Source organism: Haliotis rufescens, unplaced genomic scaffold (assembly GCF_023055435.1).
Source record: "Haliotis rufescens isolate VD_foot unplaced genomic scaffold, xgHalRufe1.0.p SCAF_5, whole genome shotgun sequence".
Taxonomy (NCBI): domain Eukaryota; kingdom Metazoa; phylum Mollusca; class Gastropoda; order Lepetellida; family Haliotidae; genus Haliotis; species Haliotis rufescens.
The window spans coordinates 24599576-24623398 of record NW_025964223.1 but is presented as its reverse complement, the minus strand read 5'-3'; the positions used below and the strand labels follow the sequence as shown (position 1 = coordinate 24623398).

The 23823-nt window shown below is 40.5% G+C and overlaps 2 protein-coding genes across 2 annotated transcripts; one reads left to right on the top strand and one right to left on the bottom strand.

The window, feature by feature from the left end:
• The first annotated feature begins 370 nt into the window (after positions 1-370).
• Positions 371-1181, top strand: LOC124112449 (protodermal factor 1-like). Its single transcript, XM_048384242.1, has 2 exons — positions 371-376; positions 810-1181. The coding sequence occupies exons 1-2, from the start codon at positions 371-373 to the stop codon at positions 1179-1181; spliced, it is 378 nt and encodes a 125-aa protein (XP_048240199.1).
• Positions 1182-18026: 16845 nt separating this feature from the next.
• On the bottom strand, positions 18027-23622 carry LOC124111243 (frizzled-9-like). Its single transcript, XM_046470893.2, has one exon. It carries the CDS (start codon positions 23281-23283, stop codon positions 21520-21522), a length of 1764 nt encoding a protein of 587 aa, XP_046326849.1. The 5' UTR covers positions 23284-23622; the 3' UTR covers positions 18027-21519.
• Between the last annotated feature and the right edge of the window lie 201 nt (positions 23623-23823).

The window sequence follows — 23823 nt, the reverse complement described above, 5'->3', positions numbered from 1 at the left end:
CACATGAAGGATATACTTAAACTTTTAGTACTTCACACTAGGAGAAAGGGCCTTAACGGCGAGTATAATCCAAATTCGCTTTTGTTCACTTCCAACTTTTACTGCTGTTCATATTATACGGGTTCCGACTTTTAACTATGATACTATACTTATTCATATTTTGATTATTTAATTACGTTAACTGACACACAAAAAAGTCCCCTGGTTTTCTAACATCCAAGCATTCCATTGTAGGGCTGTGATTTACCGATAAATAGCTTGTGAGTACCCATCTACTCATGCAGTTAAAATTGTCAAGTTTTTTCAAGCAATCGCGTTTTGAATTTCATTCATTCTATAAATATACAATACAGCGCATGCGTCAGCAGCCATGCGTGTAAGTTAGCCAATGAGGCGTCGGTCTCTGTCTCGTACATGCACGTGTGCTCCCCAGACAGTGTTCAAGTGTCTCCATCTCAACACACTACTCCTAAAGACGGCTTCTAGTTTTTCAGGAATTATCATATATCGACTTCAAAGAGAGTTTATTCCAAGCAAAAATCTTAGACATGTGTGATCTTAAGTTTGTGCTGTGAAAGTGTGCGTATCCCCTCTGACTTGGTGTGACGTTGTTGTGTTTGGACATGCTGATACCATCGGAGGTGGTGGTGCAAACGTCGTGGTGCCTGTTTGTCTAATTGTCAAAGACTACATCTTGTAATCCACCTTCATCCAGGCTACTTCGTTCGAGAGTTCTAAATGTGAAAAATCGAGTATTTTTCTGTTACTGTCATCCACCACCTAAACCACTCTCCTTGCCACTACGGCAGCACCTTTCTACGCCTCCACGCCACGCCACGCCACGCCACGCCACTCCACCACCACTTCCACCAACCCTCCATGCCATCACGGGGTACCCTTCTACGCCTCCACGCAACGCCCCGCCACCCCACGACACGCCACGCCACTACCCCACCACCTTTGCCATCACGGGGGCATCCTTCTGCGCCTCCACGCCATGCCACGCCAAGCCACCAACCCTCCATGCCATCATAGGGGCACCCCTTTACGCCTCCACGCCACGCCACCCCACGACGCTCAACCACCAATCTTCCATGCCACCACGGGGGCACCCTTCTACGCCCAACGCCACGCCACGCCACGCCACGCCAAGCCACCAACCCTCCATGCCACCACGGTAGCACCTCTCTACGCACCCACGCCACGACACGACACGCCTCTCCACCACCTCCATGTCACTCCAAGGGCTCCCCTCTGCGCGTCCACGCCACGACACCACCTCCACTAACCCTTCATGCCACCACGAGGGCTCCCCTCTACGCATCCACGCCACGACACACCACCACCTCCACCACACTTTATGCCACCACGAGGTCTCCCCTCTACGCATCCACGACACGACACCACCTCCACCACACTTTATGCCACCACGAGGGCACCCCTCTACGCATCCACGACACGACACCACCTCCACCACACTTTATACCACCACGAGGGCACCCCTCTACGCATCCACGACACGACACCACCTCCGCCACACTTTATGCCACCACGAGGGCATCCCTCTACGCATCCACGACACGACACCACCTCCACCACACTTTATACCACCACGAGGGCACCCCTCTACGCATCCACGACACGACACCACCTCCACCACACTTTATACCACCACGAGGGCACCCCTCTACGCATCCACGACACGACACCACCTCCGCCACACTTTATGCCACCACGAGGGCATCCCTCTACGCATCCACTATATCTCTATATCTTCCCACTGAGGTATAATCACGGTATTCGCGGGTATATTGTACATATCTTTTATGGCTCCATGGCCAAAACATAGCTATAGGCTGTTAGAAAACACTAATCTAGACAGGTAATTAAATCAAGTACTAACACATGCCACATTATCCATCCATTATGATGCATGCTAGTTACATACCTAATAATATGAAATTATCATATAAATAAATTAGCTCCCTTTGATGTCAGATTTGCATCTTATTTTCTCAGATGAAGCCGGTGTTTCGTGCAATACCACACCAAGTTTCATGCAGCGATTCTGATATCCAACTGTGAAATATATGTACGCCACAAACCGACGCTATGCAATGTGATTAATTAATATTAAAAGCTAGTTGTTCTTCAAAGAATATTTGTAATACTTGTCGGAGCCCAGCCCTGGGGCCATACTACCCCCTCCAACGCCAGATCCAGTTGCGTTCATGTGTTGTATATACTAATGAGCTGATCTTTATAACTCAATCCCAAAAATTAGGATTTCTCGGTTCCATTCAGCGATAATCACCCTAACGAAACCACGCCACTCATTAAAGGGAGATTGGCAATTAATGAGATCTTTGATGTTGCCGATATTCTTTTGTGACTAGCATACCGTCTTAATAAATTGAAGCTAGTTTGCTTAATTCGCCGTGGGGAAGTTGCCTAAAATTAAAGTTGAATTTTTCTAAGTAGCTCAGTATATGTAAATACGTTACTTCAAAATGAAAGGACTTTTTTATTTGGATTTCCAAATCTGCAGTTGCATTTGTTTGAACACCGAGTTTTACCTCTTTCGTGTGATTATGCCACGCTGGAAGATAGTATTAATAGTATCAAAAGCATTCATATACCCGTTTGTTTGCTGTTCATAATTTGAATGGATACATTTACATAGTATTGATCGGTAATTATTAATGCCTTTGATGTCCTAGGTCTGTGTTGCTTTTCAGTAACGACATGCTATGGATCGTAGTTAGCGTGGCCTTCGGCAGTAACCGCGTGTGTACATTTCAAATGTGTTATAGATTTCACATGTCTATTGCAAGCATAGTAATTAAGGCCACGTGAAATAGGTTGTGTACTTTGGAAACACTGACGGTGAATCTTGAAACTTCCAAACTCTTTCATCTCATTTCACTTACATATGAAGATGATTTTAAATATTTTTCATTTCTGGATATATTATTATGCTAATATATGACATATTTATTCTTTTTTTTATGATACAAAATCTATCGTACAAAACATCATTTTTTATAATTTTATGATTGTAACCATGGGTGTTTCAAGCAAAATTAATAGCATATGAAATGATATAACAGTGAAAAGCCGACAGCAAAACATATATTTCTCCACATGATACCAGCTTTATAATACAAGCATGGCGAGCTATGCAAATTGAAAGCAGTTAACCTACTCTCATGCAGAGTAACCAGAGGTTGTGGGGGGCTTCAAATTTTGAAACTGAAATACACGCATAATTATAAAATTTTACACTACCTACTGAGTAAATGTATATTTATTCATGTAATAAATATTTCTCCATGGGTGACTGATTTTTTGCATGACAAGCACATGGAATGTCCAGTAATATGTACTTATAACAACACACGCAAACACACACGCACAAACACACATACACATATACAAACATGCACGCAAACACACACTCACATACACACACAAACGTATTATATATTTGTAATTTTCTGTCGCCTCCATGGTCTAGTGGTAGAACGTCCGCCCGGAGAACGGAAGGTCCTTGGTTCGATCCCCGGCTGCGTCATACCAAAACACTTTAAAATATGTTACTTGTTGTTACCCTGTCTGGCGTGCGGCATTAAGGGCATAAAACTGGTCGACTCGGAGTCAGTATACTGTGTCTGAGTGAGGTACGTATTCATGTTAAAAAGTGGCATGGTATTTCAGTGGGCTAGCACTATAAATTGGGCATTCCTCGGGACTAGTACAAACAGTCACACACACACACACACACACACACACACACACCCACGCACGCACGCACGCACGCACGCACGCACGCACGCACGCACACACACACGTGCATGCACGTCGCTGTATAAGTGCAATAATCTTGAACGCGACGTTAAACCCCATTTCAACTCAGCTATCTATCGAACACGATGAGACCCAGCAAAGAGAAATTTCGGGAACAGTTTCACACCGCGCAAGGAATACTATCCAAAGTTAGCTACAAAATAGACACGTTCGTGTTAAACATGAAATACTGCTTAGTTATTTGTTATAAAAATATTTTTTAAATTAATGTTTATTTTGAAATTGGTGGATGTGGACATCCTTGCACCCATTCTCATTTCGACATATCAAAGGAATTTTGCACCTGCATTTACCATTTGGGATTAAGAAGTTCGACACAGACGAATAATCGACTCATCCGATGCAACTCGTTATCACATAATGGTTCCAAAAACGGCAACCCCAAAATGGTAAAACGCTTGTATGGAAATAAACAATATGGTATCAGATGCGGAATTGAGAAAACATTCTTATAACGCGTGAATGAGTGAGTAAGTTTTCACTGCTGACAATATTCCAGCAATATCATTGTTGGGCCTTGCATTCTGTACTCACTTTTGGAGTCGAAAATTGATCTTCGATGTGACGAGCGAAATCTTAACCATTAAACTATCCCACCATTACTGTAACGCTGTGGGATGTACATATGTTTTATAACTGCTGAAATGTTTATGCGCGTCTCATATTAACAACAACGTTTTATCAGCCTATTTTAACACTACATCAGCATGACGTCACAGAATGTAATATATATGTATATTTTATTGCATTCAGGAAGAAAGTTTTATGATATATTTGATATTTTAAACATTCATAAATTTTACACGTCCTATTCTAGATTCAAAGCGTGAAATCTCAAAACAGTTTATTGTTGATTTATTTTAGTGCGATGCAAATTGAATTCCTGGAGGGCGGGTGGTGGGGTGGGGGGTGGGGGGGGTGGGGGGTGGGGGTGGAGGGGGGTGGGGGGAGGAGGGTGGGGGGGGAGGAGGTGCATCTCTTGTGGAATAAGATATGGTGTACATATTTGGTCTGTACATAATATTATCTCTATGATATTCTATTTATCCTTAAAACCTTCTTTGCATTATAGATTGGTCATATGTTATGGTTGCAGTTGTGTTTTACGCCGCACTCATCAATATTCCAGCCACACGACAGTAGCCTGTACATAATCGAGTCTGGACCAGACAATCCAGTGAATGATATTATGAGCATCAATCCACGCTCACAGGGAATGATGACACGCAATCAACCAAGTCACTGAGTCTGACCACCATTAAGTCGCCTTTGTTCTATTCCCCACACCCCGTTTATGTTTCTAGGTTTGTCAGCACCATACCCGTGCTCGTGGGTTTCACCAAAACGGTAAACGTCTAAGACCTGCATTACCTGTTCTGCGCCAACATCAAGCTGACACGCCGTGATTTAACTGGAATACTGTTCAAAGCGGCGTTAAACCCAACTCCTTCACTCTAATATGGCGTTAATCAGACAAAACCAGTGGCTGATAACATGAGCAACGATGGAAACCGTTTGGGTTCGATACCATGCAATATGCCAAGTCACACACAACCTGACCACACGATCCTCAATATAGTCGGCTCTTTTAAACTCGGAGTACTTCGGACATATTCTATCCCAAACTCCCAAGAAATGGGGGGGGGGGGGGGGGGGTTGGGGGGTGGGAGGGGGGGTAGGGCGGTTGATATATCAAGCCAAGCCAGCCACATATAAGTATTCTTGGCAAAAACCTGCATCTTAAGAAAGACACACCTAATGGCCCATTCTGTGCTATGGCGTATTACGAAATTCTCCCTATAATTAAGCAAGATATTTAGGCAGCTGTTCCAGCATCAAAGTAGCCGATCTGTGAGTTCGGCGTTGTGTGCCGCCTCCAGCAGACACAGCCTGCATATGATTTCAGTGTTTACACAACATATGTTCCAATTTCACAGAAATGTGTTTGAAGCATGCAGGGACTGTTCCAGGCCCACTGAAGTTTCCCTTGAGGAGGGCAATCGCGAAGCACCGTAGCACTTGTAAACACGTGTTTCTCTCTCTCTCAATTCAACAACTTTCTCAATGTGCTAGCCGCATGGACAACATTCGCAAATCATCCACGTACGTCAATTTCCGTCCCGTCTTTGCGAATTACCGTCGTCATTATCAGAGAAACTAGCTTATTGTTAGCTGTTACCGTCCTACGTGCACGGCATACGTCTCTGTGAGCAGCATCACATCGTGGCGACTTTATTTTCGATTCTCATCCCAGTATTATTCTCCTAATGTTCTTCTCCATACTTAAATAATGTGTCAATACTCACGAATAAGTCAATACTGTTCTCAATGATTAAATACTGTCATTACTCTCCTATAATTCAATACTCTTCAAAATACTTAAATATTGTGTCAATACTGTTGTATATATATATATATCAGTATTCTTCTAAATACTTAATGTTTTCAATACTGTCGTATATATCAACATTTTTTTAAATACTTAAATAATGTTTCCAGTACTGTCGTATATATCAATATTTTTATCAATACTTCAATACTAATTCAACATTGTCGATATATGACATATAATTTTGAAAAAAGTGTTTTGAGGATAAAACCGTGTACTGTAAACATAGAGAGGGAACATTTCCAGGTATTTCAACTAAATATGTTGTGAATATTGCCGAGTGCGGCGTTCAACAAACAAACAAACAACAATATGTACCTTAACCATCGTTTGTGAATTAAATGTGCTTCGTTCAATCGGATCAAACTGAAAGTGACCACAAGGGCAGTGTCGATTAATTATTACATTATTTTTTATACATTATTGTAATACTAACCATCATACATGCATGTTTATCAATACTGCAGATATGTAAACACGACAAAACGTAACTAATTGTTCATATTTGTCTGTATTTATTATTTCACACCATATGTGCGAATGATCAAGCGTATTCATGTTATGGCATACGACCACGCGACTGATACATTTCTATAAGGATCTGTACTGGTTCATTGAAACATAAAGCATTGTCATGGTGTCATTCATTAGGTTCTGGGTAGTTTGATTAAATTGCGATCATATTTTCATTTCATCTGTATATGAGCCTATATGCACTATTAACCATTATATATATATGTACCTTCATAGTGAAATCAGTTAGGTGTACATGCTCGTCATGATTCGGTATTAGTCAAAGGGTGGATGGCGAATACCTGTCTGCTTATGTACAGATCGACTGATACACAGAAATAAACGTTCATGCCTGTTGGCGTTCTGCACATATATCTGCTATGAGCATTTGTTTAACACATGAACATAATAAAGTGGGAATCGTACAATCGACTCTATTTCTATTTGATATGGAAAGGTTTTTGTCGCTTTATATATATATATATATATATATATATATATATATATATATATATATATATATATATATAATGCACTGACTGTATCTCACTTTGACCTTTTTATACATGTATAGTATTTTATAGGAATATTTTGTTACTCAGAAAGTATATTTTATTTTGTTTATTTTGTATGTCAGAATTTGTATATTTTACAAGTAAAAACTGCAAGAACCACATTGTACCGAAAAAAGGCCATTACTTTTTTCAACTGCTCCTTTTTAATTTAGTATTTCTGTATGTATTGCCGTTTTCAAATATGTATTCCTCGGTCAGTGTGTGAAATATACGCATGTTACAGCATGTCTCATGGCAATCCAATGTGATTAAAACGTTTCTCATAACACTGAATTGTGACTCATTTGTTCTGTATAACTGGCCGTAGAAGTGTTTTGTTAAAGCTAATTTCAGCCTACTGGTCAAAATAATGTAGCATCAGGTTTTGCACACAAACACAAGAATGCACGTTCACTCTTCATTCAGTCAATACGTTAATGGAAAAGTAGGTTTGTTTTATTAGGTATAAACGTGTTATGTCTCATAAAATCCACATGTGACATAGTCGAGAAAACACAGTGGGGATTAAAGAACACAAACATCGTCCTGATATACAGAGCACAAACAGATATTTGAATTTATAGAAATTGTTCTGTCAATCATTCAAAGCGCATTTTGCATGAAATCGAAATGTCATGCATGCATTATTTTTAGTGCAATACAAATGTGGTCCAAGTCATGCATGGATTATTTTTAGTGCATTATAAATGTTATCGCCCTCATACATACGCATGCATTATAGGCTTAACAATGTAACGTAGTGCACGCTATGCAAAGATTACATTTATTGCAATATTAATAAAGTTACTATTTCTCATTGGGAAGAGCCTTCTGTGTTTAAATATATGGTTTGGCCTGCAAAACAAAGGGGCTGAACACCCGATACACGCTTCCAGCTTCATCAGCTTCGGTCGACCGGGTCAGGTCCACCGAGGTAGCGCACTGGGGCCTCACCCAAAACTTCAACATTGCTAGTGGGGGTACAGGGCTGAATGGCAGGAGTCTGTACGTGCACGAACACGTGTAAAGACGAGGAAACAGTTGTCATGGCCACCTCCGATGCACATATAGCGGTAGTGATGAACTGGTGCTGGTGCTGTATCCCCGCACCTGCCGGTACAGGTGTGTTCGCCATCGATACTGCCGATGTTGTTTTTGTAAATGGTATTGGTTCCAACAAGGAACAACCTAAACTCTGTTTTTCCAAGCTTGCAGAATCAAGTCAGTCTTCTTTATTGATTTTATACTCTCGATGTTTCTTCAGTTGAGCTTTGGCTGAAAGATTAGTATGACGCTACATCTATTTTGACATCCATTTTTTGAAGGTGTAAGAGGCCGGTATGCTGATACCTTAACTATTAATCACCTTAAGGTATCGACGACCCACATCTTTTTATAATCCAAGGGGGCGGGCGAGTAGCCTAGTGGTTAAAGCGTTCGCTCGTCACGCCGAAGACCCAGGTTCGATTCCCGACATGGGTACAATGTGTGAAGCCCATTTCTGCTGTCCCCCGCCGTGATATTGCTGGAATATTGTTAAAAGCGGCGTAAAACCATACTCACTCACTCACTATAATTCAAGAAAACTTAAGAGATTCCGAAGAACAAATAAAGGGAACTTAATAAAAATAATTCTAAACTTTTCTCGGCTTCCTCAGAAGAGTGTGTGGTACAGTGCTTTGTGGGAGTAACAAAGTCTAGTTTCGTCATCGTCAACATATTCTACCCCGTGGTCATTCCAGGATGGAATTACGCAAGGCGACCAAAATGGATCTGGTGGACTGGCGTGTCATCGTACCCGCGCCTTCCTGGCACGTTGTCATACCATTGATCACTGGTTTGTCTGGTTCAAACTCCATTATTTGCATACCGATGTCATATAGCTTGTTTATTGCTGACTGCGGCGCCAAAGACAAACAAAAACTATGGGTGTATTGTTTCCTCATCAAATTAAGCCGGAAATTTGTATATATACCACTCAAAACAAGTTAAAGAACACCCGCAATTGGAAAGTTGTGTGTGCACTATCCACCAGCTATGACAAATTAATTATAGTCAGAACAAGAGTTAGGTTTTCTTTAACTTCATATATTCTTTATTATTTTATATGTACTGGTTCTAATCGAGAAGGTCAGAGTCACCTGATGAAAAATACAACCCCCGGAGCTCCAGGGTCGGATAGACCAATGAACAGTATCCCAATCTGTCGGCTACAGTGATGGTCAAGTGGGTGTGGCGCGCTACCATTTGTCACACAGGCGCATTGATATAGCTTGAATAGTGCTGCCCATTGCGTAAAACAACATTCGCTCGTTCTAGCATTGCAAACAAAATTGCTTTTAGTTGTTGAATTATCAGCCGCAATATTTATTTATTTATTTATTTATTTATTTATTTATTTTTTATTTTTTTTATTTATTCATTCATTCATTCATTCATTCATTCATTCATTTATTTATTTATTTATTTATCACCACTGAAATATGTATGTCGCTTTGTATTGATCAAATCGATTGTGCCAAACAGGTATCAGACGCTATATCGCCCTCTTGACGAATAAACTGTTTGTCAACGTCACCGCCGAACTGTACACCGACGAATCTCGCTGGAAGGGATGAGTGACTGAATATGGTTTTACGCCGCTTTTAGCAATATTCCAGTAAAGGCTTCACGCATTGTATCCATGTTGGGAATCAATCCTAGACCCCTGAGCGTGACGATCAGACCCTTTAACCACGAGGCTACCCCAAGGCTCCAAGACGGTTTTCTAACAAACGTTATGCTTGAATCGAGTTGTTATACATCCTGCAGTCTCTCACGCTAGGCCAACTTGCTGAATCGATGCGATCGGTCTACCTATCTCTACTCATGACACCTTGGGATAGAACACGCATGATTACCTGTAGGTGTGAATAATACATCCGCTGTTGATTACCGTGCTGGAGGCGGCATGAGAGACAGTTCCGTCATGGTTGGTAGGCTGGGATACTTGAGTGGTTCTTATCGTTTCTGTGTATTGATAGATGTCAATAGTTCAGGTTGAGACATGATCTCGTTGTACTCTTGTCTTCATGAAGAGCGATGATACTGTGTCACAATTCACGTTTAATGGTACATATATCAATGTGGAAGGGTACATGATAATTATGATGATCATCATCATCATAATCATCATCATCATCATCTTCGTCATAGTTTTTATCATCGTAATGATCAATCATTTGCTTGTTGGTTGGTTGGAAGGAAGGTTCGTTCCTTCGTTCGTTCGTTCGTTCCTTATTTATTTATTTATTTATTTATTTATTTATTTATTTATTTATTTATTTATTTATTTATTTATTTATCATATTAAATTTCATAATTAATATACTATGATATAATATAGTCATCACTATATGCTGAAATCCACACAAAATCGTGCTCAAAGCTCATCCGTCGCAAACACCAATATCGTTATTGTATGGAAATGTACCACAATTCGTATGAGTATTTTAATATGAATTTGTCCCTTTGATTTGACATCTCTACATGTGTTCATACGTACAAAACTTTGCCGTTTGGATCCACGATCAAGTTCGTAAAAGACGCTCCATCTTTCCTTGAGATGAGTAGGAATATGTTAAATAAAATTTTCAGGGAAACCTGTATAATGAGCATGTGGGCTCTTTACGGAATCTATCATCTATTGTACAATTAAATATAATTTGACTTTTAAATGATAAAATAAATTCAATTTTATTACTGCTGGGATTTATTCAGAAATTAAATTACTTTCCCACATCTAATCGGGTTTACTTTCAGCCTAACACAATAAAACCATAGTTTTAAAACAATCTACATTTGAACTGAAGCAATAATATTTATTTTAATTCCGCCCCGGTTTTCTAACCTAAGATTTCGAATTCATTTTCTATTTCTAGCATGCATACACACTGGCTAAGCGTGTCGTACTTGATACATGCAAGTGATTGTTCGGAGGTTTAATGTTCGTGTTTTATGCCAGATGTCAGAACAGAAAACACGGAACATATAACTGTATGCACAATTTGTCATTTTAACAGTCCCGTTACTCCTGTAATGTGACGGAAGGGTGAGACTGTACCGGACTTCCCCGTGCTGGTCACGTGACTTGTTCCCATCTCTGTCGTGCATTGAATCCATGATGTACTGAATTTGCTTGGTGATAAGCTCTGAATGTGTGTATGTTGTTGTTGTTGTTGTTGTTATTATTATGATGATTATTATCACTATCATCATCATCATTATTATTATTATTGTGTTGTTGTTGTTGTTGTTGTTGGGGTGTGTGTGTGTGTGTGTGTGTATGAGTGTGTGTGTGTGTGAGTGTGTGTGTATGAGTGTGTGTGTGTGTGTGTGTGTGTGTGTGTGTGTGTGTGTGTGTCGGTGTGTGTGTGTGTGTGTGTGTGTGTGTGTGTGTGTGTGTGTGTGTGTGTGTGTGTGTGTGTGTGTGTGTGTGTGTGTGTGTCTCGGTGTGTGTGTATGAGTGTGTGTGTGTGGGTGGGTGGGTGTGGGTGTGTCGGTGTGTGTATGTATGAGTGTGTCTCGGTGTGTGTGTGTGTGTATGATTGTGTCTCGGTGTGTGTGTGTGTGTGTGTGTGTGTGTGTGTGTGTGTGTGTGTGTGTGTGTGTGTGTGTGTGTGTGTGTGTGTGTGTGTGTGTGTCGGGGTGTGTGTGTGTGTGTGTGAGTGTGTCTCGGTGTGTGTGTATGAGTGTGTGTGTGTGTGTGTGTGTCGGTGTGTGTCGGTGTCGGTGTGTGTATGTATGAGTGTGTCTCGGTGTGTGTGTGTGTGTGTATGATTGTGTCTCGGTGTGTGTGTGTGTGTGTGTGTGTGTGTGTGTGTGTGTGTGTGTGTGTGTGTGTGTGTGTGTGTGTGTGTGTGTGTGTGTGTGTGTGTGTGTGTGTGTGTGTGTGTGTGTGTGTGTGTGTGTGTGTGTGTGTGTGTGTTTCACCAAAAAGGAAAACCTCGTGCTTTCCATCTTCATGAAGTCGACACGCCCTGGTGTTACTAAAATTAGTGTTCAAACTGCCTTAACCCAAACTCACTCACTGAGACACACTATGGTCCATGAGTCCATGTAATTGGATGACATAAAACATCACCTATTTTTTATCTTTACCTTTTAAATCGCTGTACTTTTCAAAATGGGAAAAAATACAGAAACATTTCACTCACTCACTCACTCACTCACTCACTCACTCACTCACTCACTCACTCACTCACTCACTCACTCACTCACTCACTCACTCACTCACTCACTCACTCACTCACTCACTCAGGAATATTTGCATCGGTCATCTGAGCCCATGACAGGACTCATATATTATTTTGACCAATATAGGTTATGGTCACCAGGGTAGGCTTACCATCGCAGTCTGGCTGTATTAGTGTGACTTCAGACCCGACTGATTTGATGTCCTTGTGAATCCAGTACGAAATACCCTTTCAGACTAAGTTAACCAACATACAGGCCTTCACGGCGAGCTTGAAAGTGACAGCTGACAGCGAGGCCATCGCTCACTGTCAGTCGCTCACAGATGTGACTGTCAATCAAAATATTGTCAATCGATTTTGTCGTTGTTGTTGCTGAGGCTGGATATGCCGCTACTGTTGTTGTTATTTTTGTTGTGTGTGTTAGGTTAAAGTTCACTTTGGTGTGTGTGTGTGTGTGTGTGTGTGTGTGTGTGTGTGTGTGTGTGTGTGTGTGTGTGTGTGTGTGTGTGTGTGTGTGTGTGTGTGTGTGTGTGTGTGTGTGTGTGTGGATAGATGGATGGATGGATGGATGGATGGATGGATCATGCTGTCGTGAGTGAGACAATCAGCCTGGCGAGGCAGCACGGCCCCTGCCCGGAGGGTGCGGCCTACTTTAGTGATGGTGGAGCTCTGCTTGACTCTCCACCTTGCTGCGACCGTGTGTCTATGTTTCAAGGAATATATCTAAAAATATATATTACCATTATTTCTAGGTATAATCTGAATATTTCACAGATGTATATTCCCTTTGTGAAATAGGAATATCTCAGGGATTATAATATTTCCTGTACTATATATTAAAGCAATATCATAGCAATTGAGATATTAAATTATTAAATCTGTTTAATTTCTTAATAAAATTTGTGTACCTTTTTAATACACCATGTCCATCAATATTAATTTTACGTAAATCACAAAACAGAGAATCCATTATAAGGACACCATGTTATTCGAATTAAAGCAAACTGTAAATTATTATTCAAGTTAGTAGCCAATAAAGTATTTTTTTCATCGTCAAGTTCTTACATTTAGTTATATTATATAGTCATTATTCAGTAAGAAACACGAGCGCAAGCTGTAACTTAGCAACCGTTACGAGCTAAGTATTTAAACCGGGAGCATCCACTTTTTGTTATTGTCGCAATGATGACGCTATCTTATATTCGTGTTGTGGTCACGGGGATTTCTATGGGTATTAATCTATCCTTCGGTGTTATCTTTACTTTAAAGGTTTTAGTATGTATATAGCACAACCGCATGGGACATCCATACTGTAAAGTTATGAATATATATTTTTGGTCTTTTCTGCGGCACTGACAAACAATTAATTTACCAGAACATATCTGCATGTTTTCTTAAAAACACACGCCACATGTCGCCTCATCGTGCTTTGTAAAGGACCAGATATTTACTGTTTATACAGACTAACCTATAATGTAAATCATCTTACGAGGAACGCTGCGTGTGATGAAAGTACAGTCTGTATATTTAACAAAGAGAAACGCACAAACCAGCAACTGTGACGATGTTCACGGTGTGTTAAAGATAAATTAAAGTAGAAAACAAATTTATACTTGTGCCGTTAACCGACAAGTATGGGGCATAATGTGTGCAAGTTTTGTTAAAAGTAATAATACCGTGTTGTGACAACATACAGGGAATGCACAACGATATTATCAAGACTTTTCAAAGGATGTCAAATGTTCCAAATCTGTACATCCATGTTCTATTGTATGTAACATATTTACAATCATTAAACATATGTACATGCCTCATTAAGTTCCGATGTTGGCATACATACATTTATATACAGCTATATAGTAACGCCATCAAGAAGATGAAATCCACGTACTACTAGTTTTTCAATAATGTATTATTATTATTATTGTTGTTGTTGTTGTTGTTGTTATTATTATTATTATTATTATTATCACTATCATCATCATCATCAGATTAAAATATAAAATGCAGCAAAGAGGGTTGTTGTTGTTATTATTATTATTATCACTATCATCATCATCAGATTAAAATATAAAATGCAGCTAAGAGGGTTGTTGTTGTTGTTGTTGTTGTTATTATTATGATGATTATTATCACTATCATCATCATCATTATTATTATTATTGTGTTGTTGTTGTTGTTGTTGTTGTTGGGGTTGGGGTTGTTGCCTTATTATAATCCATGAACATCTGTTCAACTACTGCATCTCGTATATGGCGCTCAGTCACATATTTATTTTTCCTGTATGAAATACAATTGCACAATAGCCAGCGTGGCCAGAAATACGTAAATATGTCTGTTGTGTTTAATATTGATGTGTGTGTTGTGCACGTGTCCCGTATTCCGTCCTCGCTCTTGGTTCATCGTTGAAGCTATGACACGTAAGGCCACGACAATATAATAAATTGTCTTTCGGAATTTCCTCAATCATTGTCTATTCATATTTAGTATCATGAATTTCATATCATGAACATGTTATATAATATACTGAACAAAAAAAGTAAGGGATCATGAATATTTTGGGGGATATTTTTATGAAATTGTGTGCTTGGACTTGGAAAATATTCTAAACGTTATTCATGATCCCTAACGTTTTTTGTTCAGAATCTATATAACGACCTACCGTACCAAAAACTGCTGTCGAAAAAATATAGTTACAACAAAATGTCCTTTATAAGAATGACAACAAGAAAAGGGGAACAAATTAAATCTGAATTTAATTTATGAATTTTTTAGTTATTGGAAAAAATTGTTTCAAAACAAATTGAACTATGCTCCGTCGTGAGTCCACTCCCGAGTTGAACAAAACTGCAATTTACTGTAACCTGTTCGTTCATTATGTGTTCTGCATGTACATAAACATAGGTTATATTAGGACTAAAATATCTAAATCAGATAGTGAATTACCTGCCTATTTGTATTACCTATTCTCTATAATTTATCCAAAATATTATAATTACCATTAACCCAATGTCATACAATGATCATTTTGAGAGAAAAATGTTATAATTATGTAATTACATGGTTTAGTATGTTTTAAATGGTAACAATAAATTACAAAAGAAACCAATTACAAAACCTGTTTAGTTCAAGCGACACTTGCATGTGATGTTTATGTTTTGTTTTACCTGTCCATGTATATACAGTGTTGTGAGTGAATGAATCTGTACAATCCTACGATGGTTGTTTTCGGTTGGATGATTAAAAACATTGACTTCATACATTGTCATGCGTTGGCACAGGCGTACGGCGTGCATCAAACGCGTTCCTCTTCCATGCGAGACGGAGACTGTCACTCTTCGTTTAGATTGTACGTCACAATGCACGCTTATATTCATTGTACCAGTCAGCGGGTATTGCTACTGTCTACGTGTAGTTGCATGTGCAGGGTTCCATTTAGTCTGTCAAACAGACCCTGAAACAAATATATCGAATACAGCCCATGCAAGTCTATAACATTAGGCAAGTCTAGAGTATCAGTATCTGAAAATGGATAGAGTTCCTAGGCTCCTTTTTAAACATTTTATTAAGATAATTAAACTTTTTTTCTGTAAAATAGTTTTATTTCAGCGACTAGTCTAGGTTTAATTGTCTAAAGCCATTTTTTGCTAGATTTAATTTCCACGGATTAGTTAAGCTACTTTGTACTTTGAGGCATGGCTATATTTAGTATTCTTCATTGAATTATACTACTCAAAAGATATAATGCAACACCGATTATTTTATATTACTGTAGTTAATCCGTCATATCAGGACAGATTAACTATAGTAATATGAAAGAATCGGTTGTCCTTAACGGTTTTTCAGTAGTATACTTTGGAATAATTTGAACAAAACTAATACTATAACTAATTTCGATAATTTTATGTCCCAGTATTTTCATGTCGTTTTTGATCGGCGCATTGTACACATGTGCAACCTTTTCTACGTGGTATCTATACTACTTGTTATAGTCCTACATGAGCTGTTGGTCTGCATTTCATTATATATTTTGCAAAATAAATATGAAAGAAACTTAATTATACTAACTATTGCTTCACAGACTTTTTAAAGTACTTTAAACTGAATCATTTCTCCATTTTATCCCCACTGCCAATACCACTTATGGGATGAAGGCTCAATGATGTAATGTAAACGATTGTCCAATCAACCAATTAAACAACAAAAAGAGTTTGCAACTTCTTGAAAACAAAGCTTTCTAAAAGGTTTATCCAGTTTGATGGAGTTATGTGTTTTTCACAGGGAATGTACCCGGAGGGCAGTTGCCATGACAACACATCAACACGGAAAACCTGTTGGTATCACGACCCTCAGGCACAACCGTTATTTCAGTCGTAGATTTATCAGGTGACGAAAGTATGCGAATTGAGCTGTCCCCGTGTCGTTATATAAGTAGGTTATCTACCGATGTTGCAGCAGTTAGAAAGAGACCATCAAAGTCTTGTAAGTGGGATATCCTTAGATGACTGCCATTACACAAGCGGTGACGTACTTGACGGTTCACCTTTGACCTGTAAAATATTAAGAATTGAGATCGTTGTCTAACAGGTATTTCGTATTTGAATTGCAAATATAAGATATATGCCTAGATGACTCACGGATTGACGTTTTCAAGGACTTGACTTGAATACTAGCACGGTATGCTCTCGGTAGAAATCTAACTGTAAAGCGAGAAAATGGGAATCTGTTTGTAGCAAAGAGTAGCTCTGTCCACTTCCGACATGAAGCATATTTATTTGATTAAAACGTAAATACATGGATTTTTCGACGATGTTTAAGGCCGCTTTTAGCAATATTTCAACAATATGAGGAGGGGAATAAATGAATATTGTTTTACGTCGTATCAGCAGTTTTCCAGCGATAATAGGCGAGGCGGAGGACGAAGACTGGAATTCACACATGTTTCCTTGAGGGGAATCGAACCCAGGTTTTCGTTGTAACGAGCGAAACTTTCACCACTATGCTTCCCCATCACTCCTGGGGTTTGGAATGTGTGGTATTTGCAGAGAAAAGGGGGAAACGATAAAAGATCTATTATATTACATTACTGCCAAGAATTATGATTCGGAGCTTTTGATCCCGAACCATGCACGGTGTGTGTGACAGTTTCTGCAGAAATGGAATGTACATGGTCGGGATTCTAGTTCCGTGAGGCACCCCTCGATATGGTAAGCGAGAGAAATTATTGCAGGAATTCCCAGTTAGAAGTTTCTCGCAGAAGCAACGTCTGGAGCAATTAGTGCATCCTGCAAACAAGATGGCCGCCAAAAGCAGTTCCGCACAGAATGTCATCTGCCTCTCGTTTGCAACTCACGCATGACGAGACTGTCGGGATCACATGACGTACTCTTTGTGTGGTGTCCTCGTGCAAAAGAGCTGAAGACACACAACTCTGTCATTGTTTGTTTCGTACACAACAATACGCTCTCATTAGTTTGACAACAAATAATTTATTTAACTTCTGTTGCAAGAACAGAAAAAACGCCTGTGGATGAATGAACACAAAAATGGAAAGTGGCGAATATTACATACAAATGTGAAGATGGGACACATTCCTGTACTTCGAAATAAAGCTTTAGATCATCGTTATAACCTACTAAGACATATCCGTAAACATATCAAGCTGTGTAAAAAGAGAGATCTGAAGATTTGTGTAAATGTCAACTATTGCATCTCGATGCTGGCTGAAAACAGATTGACTTTTGAGAGACCCCGTGTGATCTTTTAAGTTTTGTCAAGGGACACCCATCCCGCGCAATGAGTCAGAGGGTCCACCCATATAAAGGGAAACAGGCGGCAGCTCGGAGGGGAAAGTAAGTTGTGGGGAAAGTGTAGATACTCCTTGGGGAAAGGAAACATGAAAGAGATGTTCACATGTGTAAATTGCCCCCATCTGTAAATGTTCTCCAGGCAAGATGGGCCCACTAACAACAGAGCGGATCGTCCTTTCTGCCTCTTCATAAACACGTAGGCTTCTTCTCCCGGGAAACAAATCGCTCTCACCAAACACCACCCTCCCCATCCCATAGCCGTCTCCGGTATTATACGTTTCAATACCTGTTGAAATTAGCCCTGATCATATTACAAGACTCGTAAAATATGCACCATGTAGAACACGGCTAGAGCACGGCTGATCACCCAATTGAGATTCAATGTGGGGGGCACAACCTTGGTCCATACAGATAACCAACCGGGGCCATTTTGCTCCCTCTTTTTGACATATTAAGGGCTTATGGAAGCCCCAGATCAGTCCTCTATTCCAACATCCTGAGTTTTATGAGGCGCACTCAAACGACCTCAAACATGTTTTTCTCCTTATCTAAAACTGAAAATAGTTTTAAGATTCAAGATATGTTTTATACGAAAATATCATTTTACAATATGCGGTTGATGTTTGGAATAAATTAAACAGTTTTCATCATTGAAACGGTTTTTAACATTCACTTATCGGCAATAAATTACACATTTTACATTTCCTGTCGATTTTCTTTTTCAGTTAACTTGAAATTTAATTAGGTCTTTGATGTCTTTCAAACTTCTCAAATTATACCGATTATTTTCATGCTTTTTTATAATTTACTGCAAATTCATTGTAAAACATAAACTCTCTTACAAGGATTCAGAGAAATATACCGATGACGTTTAAGAAGCATCGCCACTACAAGTATCTGTTCGGCTGTCAACGTAAAATCGATAAGATGGCAAGCCTGTCGTTCACTGATCGATCAACCAGTGCACACTGCCCTCGCTCCATAGGTAACATAATGCCCGGCTTAGATCATAAATGTTCCAATCAATGACACGAGGGCTCGTAGATCTGCCTATTTCAAGCATGAGCAAATTTATGTTAGAAACCTTTTATCACGGTGAATTTATGTAATAATGAACCATATTTCAAACGCTTTTGTTGGGGTTTTTTCATAACAAGTTTGTTCATTGAGGTAGCAGTGGTTGGGATTTAACGGTTGAAACAAGATGTGAGAAACAATTTCGCACTGATCCTTTGAAAAATGTTGCAAGGTTATTCATGCATTTATACCCTTTGCGCTAAAATTTATCGAATTTACATTTATCGTACATATATCGAATTTGAGATAATTCTTCAGCTGATAGTGTTTAACCACATACATGTAACATAGTTTGATTATGTCGGTGTCAGTTTCAAATAGCATACTTTATTAGGTAATAATTCATATCGGCTTTCCCCGAATGACACTGTTCAACTATACAAGCATTGCCTTAAGTTGTTTGTTCAAATCAGAACGAGCCACTCGTCGACTCGGTATCAACCTGCATAAATCACCTCCCTGATAAGAAGCGGTACATTGCCCATATACGCCAGTGTTATTTAGATTTAGTATTTCCGTAAACATAGCCCGCGTCTGTATTTGACTCGGATATTGAACACAGAGCCACTACTATCGAATACAAATAGGGCACAGGGGATATGCCGAAAGGTTCATTAATTTCCTGTTGAGGAAGCTTCTTACTCCTTAAGCAATATTCCGCTCCCGTTTAAAGCTATTGCAAACTATAGCCAAGTGAGATTCTTTCAGTCCAGCCCAAGCACAATAAAACTTGTAGATCCTCACATGGTTCCAATTAATTTATAAATATTTATGCCGGAACTCATCGACTATGTTTTATGACCGAGAGGTTAGATAGTCCAAGTCTGAAAAAACTGTTCATGCATTACATGTCATTGGCTTGCGGCGTACGTATCCAGAACACTTTGTCATTGAAATTCCTTTGATAAAAAACACTACTGATAGCGCGATCGATTATGAATGCTTTTCTTACGTAAGGAAAATACTTTCAAACTACATCAAAGAGGTTCGTGTTTGTATTGGTTTCCAAAATCCATATCATGTATGAAATTGGGGGTTTAGTATTCATCCAAAATATTGATAATCACCCTATACAAGCAGGCCTCGCACTGCCGCCATCGCCGGGCCCCATGCTCTGATACATTGGACTTCAAAGCGAATTCTTGCACGGCCAAAGCGGAGACATCGACCGTCAAAAGGTTGACACAGGAATTCGTGTACTCTACGCAGATAAAACGTGTTTTCTCATCATGATTGATAGATGATTGCCCAGGTTCTAATCAATCTCGTATTACGATCACCTTCTACCTAGTACAACCCCCCTTATCTACATTGCTTGACTGTGTGTGCTAACTTGCCTTGGTCACAGGTATGGACACGGGTTTGTCTCGCTGATCGCCCCCCGACACATCGTTACAATAGCTAAGCCGACAGATAGGGACTCCGGCACACTGTGTTTGTCAATAGCGGGTCCTCATATTGACTCACTTGGCTGTCTTTGAACGTATCCGTTAACTGAGAGACGGGCGAGGAGCTCTCCTCTATGTGCTCTCATGCTTAGGGATGGGAGGAACTGGGTAAACAACATTGCTTTCTCTCAGATTTGCCGAATTTTATACCCAAGGGCCTTTAGGCGGGGAAATGTTTCTCTTTAGTTCATCCAGGTGACTTGACGGCCTACCAAACCTAGTGACATTTTCACAAACCTTACAAACCTCGGAGAGGGACTAAGACTTTAAAAAGTTAAATTTACCTTAAGCATCCTGAGAAAAGTATAAATTTCCATGATAAAAATGCTCCGCTGTCTGCGGTAAAGAAAAGGTATAAAAGTGAGAAAATGAAACAGAACGTCATGTATTGGCAGTCAGTGTATTCCACATCTTCCACATCTTCAACTTGTCCATCGATACCACACAATCTTTCTCACTGTCGTCACAAACACAAGCCACAGTCACGTGATATGATAATGAGATCCGGTGACTATATAACAATGATCATGATAATTTGGCAAAAAATGCTTTGTAATAATAGTTGCCATTTTGTGAAATCCTCACTCAGTCATACACTGTGTAAAGCAGTTCCTGGCAGTAGAAGGATCACACCCTGGAACCAGCAACTTTGGGCATACACTTAGGTCCATGTTGCTGCTTCATGACAATAACAGGTGCTTGGTGGTAGTTTGCATTATAGTTCGACTTCCTCCTGGAAAACCTTGCTGAGAAGAACTGTCTCCAGGAGGCAACTGTCTTAGAGCTCCAGATCCACATCCCGCTTGTGCTACCCACCACGAGCGACATGAAGATCTTGAGCATGAACACCTCTACTGTTGGTATAGAATGTTCCAGGTGACAGCTCTCCTTTCCGTGGCACTGACGGAGCATGGCCAGAGTCCGCCACCGACTGAAATTCATTCTCTCATAGAATAAACACCCAATAACACATGTAGCTGGTACAGTATATAAAACAGAAAATAATCCAATTTTGGCCATAAGTTTTTCCAGTTTGCGAATATTTGTGCCTTCGTGTTTGAGATTGTTTCGTATTCTGAACAACGCCACGAACCCTGCAAGAATAAACGCTGTACCTACAATAAGATACACGATAAGAGGGGCCAGGACGAACCCCGTTAGAGCGTCCGTGTCCTGATTACCTACATAACACAATCCTGTAAGTTCATCTCCATCCACCCTTCTCATTGTCAGGATGATGATTGTCTTTATAGCAGGAATAGCCCATGCAGCTAAATGGAAGTAACTACTCAGAGCCTCAATAGCCTCTTGGCCCCATTTGCGACCGGCTGCGAGGAACCAGGTGACCGTTAGGATGACCCACCATATCGAGCTGGCCATCCCGAAGAAGTAAAGGATGAGGAACACGATGATGCACCACGTACTCTCAAGTCCTTCTTGGATGAGGAACTCCCGTCCATCTCGACCTCTGTCACACGAGATAGCCCCTGGACCCGTGATCGCCCGTATCATATAAGCTACCGAGTATATGGCGTAACACATTGATAGGAATATTATCGGTCTCTCGGGGTACTTGAAACGGGACGTATCGATGGCGAAAGTCAACACGGTGATCGCTGTTGACAGACAGCATACTGACGCCCATACAATCATCCATATCTCCGCGAAAGCCTTGTCTTCCTCGCGGAAATAAACGTCGATATCACAGCGAGGGGCGCATGAGTTGTTGCCCTCCAGTTTCTCCACGTGCACGAACCTCGTCGGACAGATGTCACTGTCCCTGTAATGAGGACGTCCGTATTTCGAAGGTTCTGTTGTTGTTTTCCTGAATGACTCGAATATTCGCCTGAGTTCTGGATTGAATGAATCGAAGTTGGGCTCAACAGGTGCTCCGGTCTTAAATTCAGGCTCTTCAGTGACGTTGGGAGCCTCGATACACAAGTTGTCCTTATTGCTCTTGTCGGGGAGGTTCTCGCACGAGAGCATCTCGGGCCACGGAAAGTTGAAACTTGCCAGGACAGGAGCACATTCCTTCTTCACCTTCTCGCACATTGACCGACAAGCTAGAATGATCATTGTCTCCTCCACCATATCAGAGCACATTGGAGCGTACAAAGAGCACAAGAAAAACTTCAAAAGTTTGGAGCATCCGATCTGAACAAGTGGTAAAAACTCGTGAACTTGTATAGCTGCGTCCTTCTGATTGCTATGTCCCACCATGTTAGGCATACGAGTGAAGTTGTATCGCATGTCAAGGCACATGGGTATAGTGATAGGTTCACACTTGGCGTTATCGTTTAGTATCCCGTCACGGTAATGAGACATACCCTCAATGCTGGCGACTAAACACGCCAGCAGCACACACACGACCCGCAACTCGGGGTACTCCATCCCGAGGGTTGTCGTGTTCCCTCAATGTCCGAGAGTTCGTCCGCTGACCACTGCACGGCCGGTGATCGCCCCGGCTGAGTCTATACTTGGAACCCCACACACTCGGGCCTCTCGACAACTCACTGATACACCAACACTGTTGAAACTGCGTGTATGTTTGGTTGAATTGAACAACACTTGACACGGGCTCGTCACAATCGCTCCGCTTCGTTTATATTGCCCCTTACTGCTTCAAAACAATCTCCACGTGGGGAAGCGAGCACCGTTTCCCTGCCCGAACGCAGACTAGATGTAAATGTTACTCACATTCAACTGTCAGTCGATATATCTGAAACTGTTTACGTATCAGCCACGGACTATTTTCCGCGCGGCACGATTCGCTTAGGCGCGCACCTCGGCTATGAAGTGGGCGGGCTCAAGCGAGGCGCTGAACACACCGCCGAGCAGTGTACAGCTGTCAATCATGCAACTGGACTGGCAAGGCTCTGTGATCTACCGCATAAAGCCACGCCTACTTTGGGAATAAGCCACGTGCTTGCT

Excerpts from the sequence above, each read along its gene's own strand:
- LOC124111243 (XM_046470893.2), bottom strand. The coding sequence starts at position 23,283 with ATGGAGTACCCCGAGTTGCGGGTCGTGTGTGTGCTGCTGGCGTGTTTA.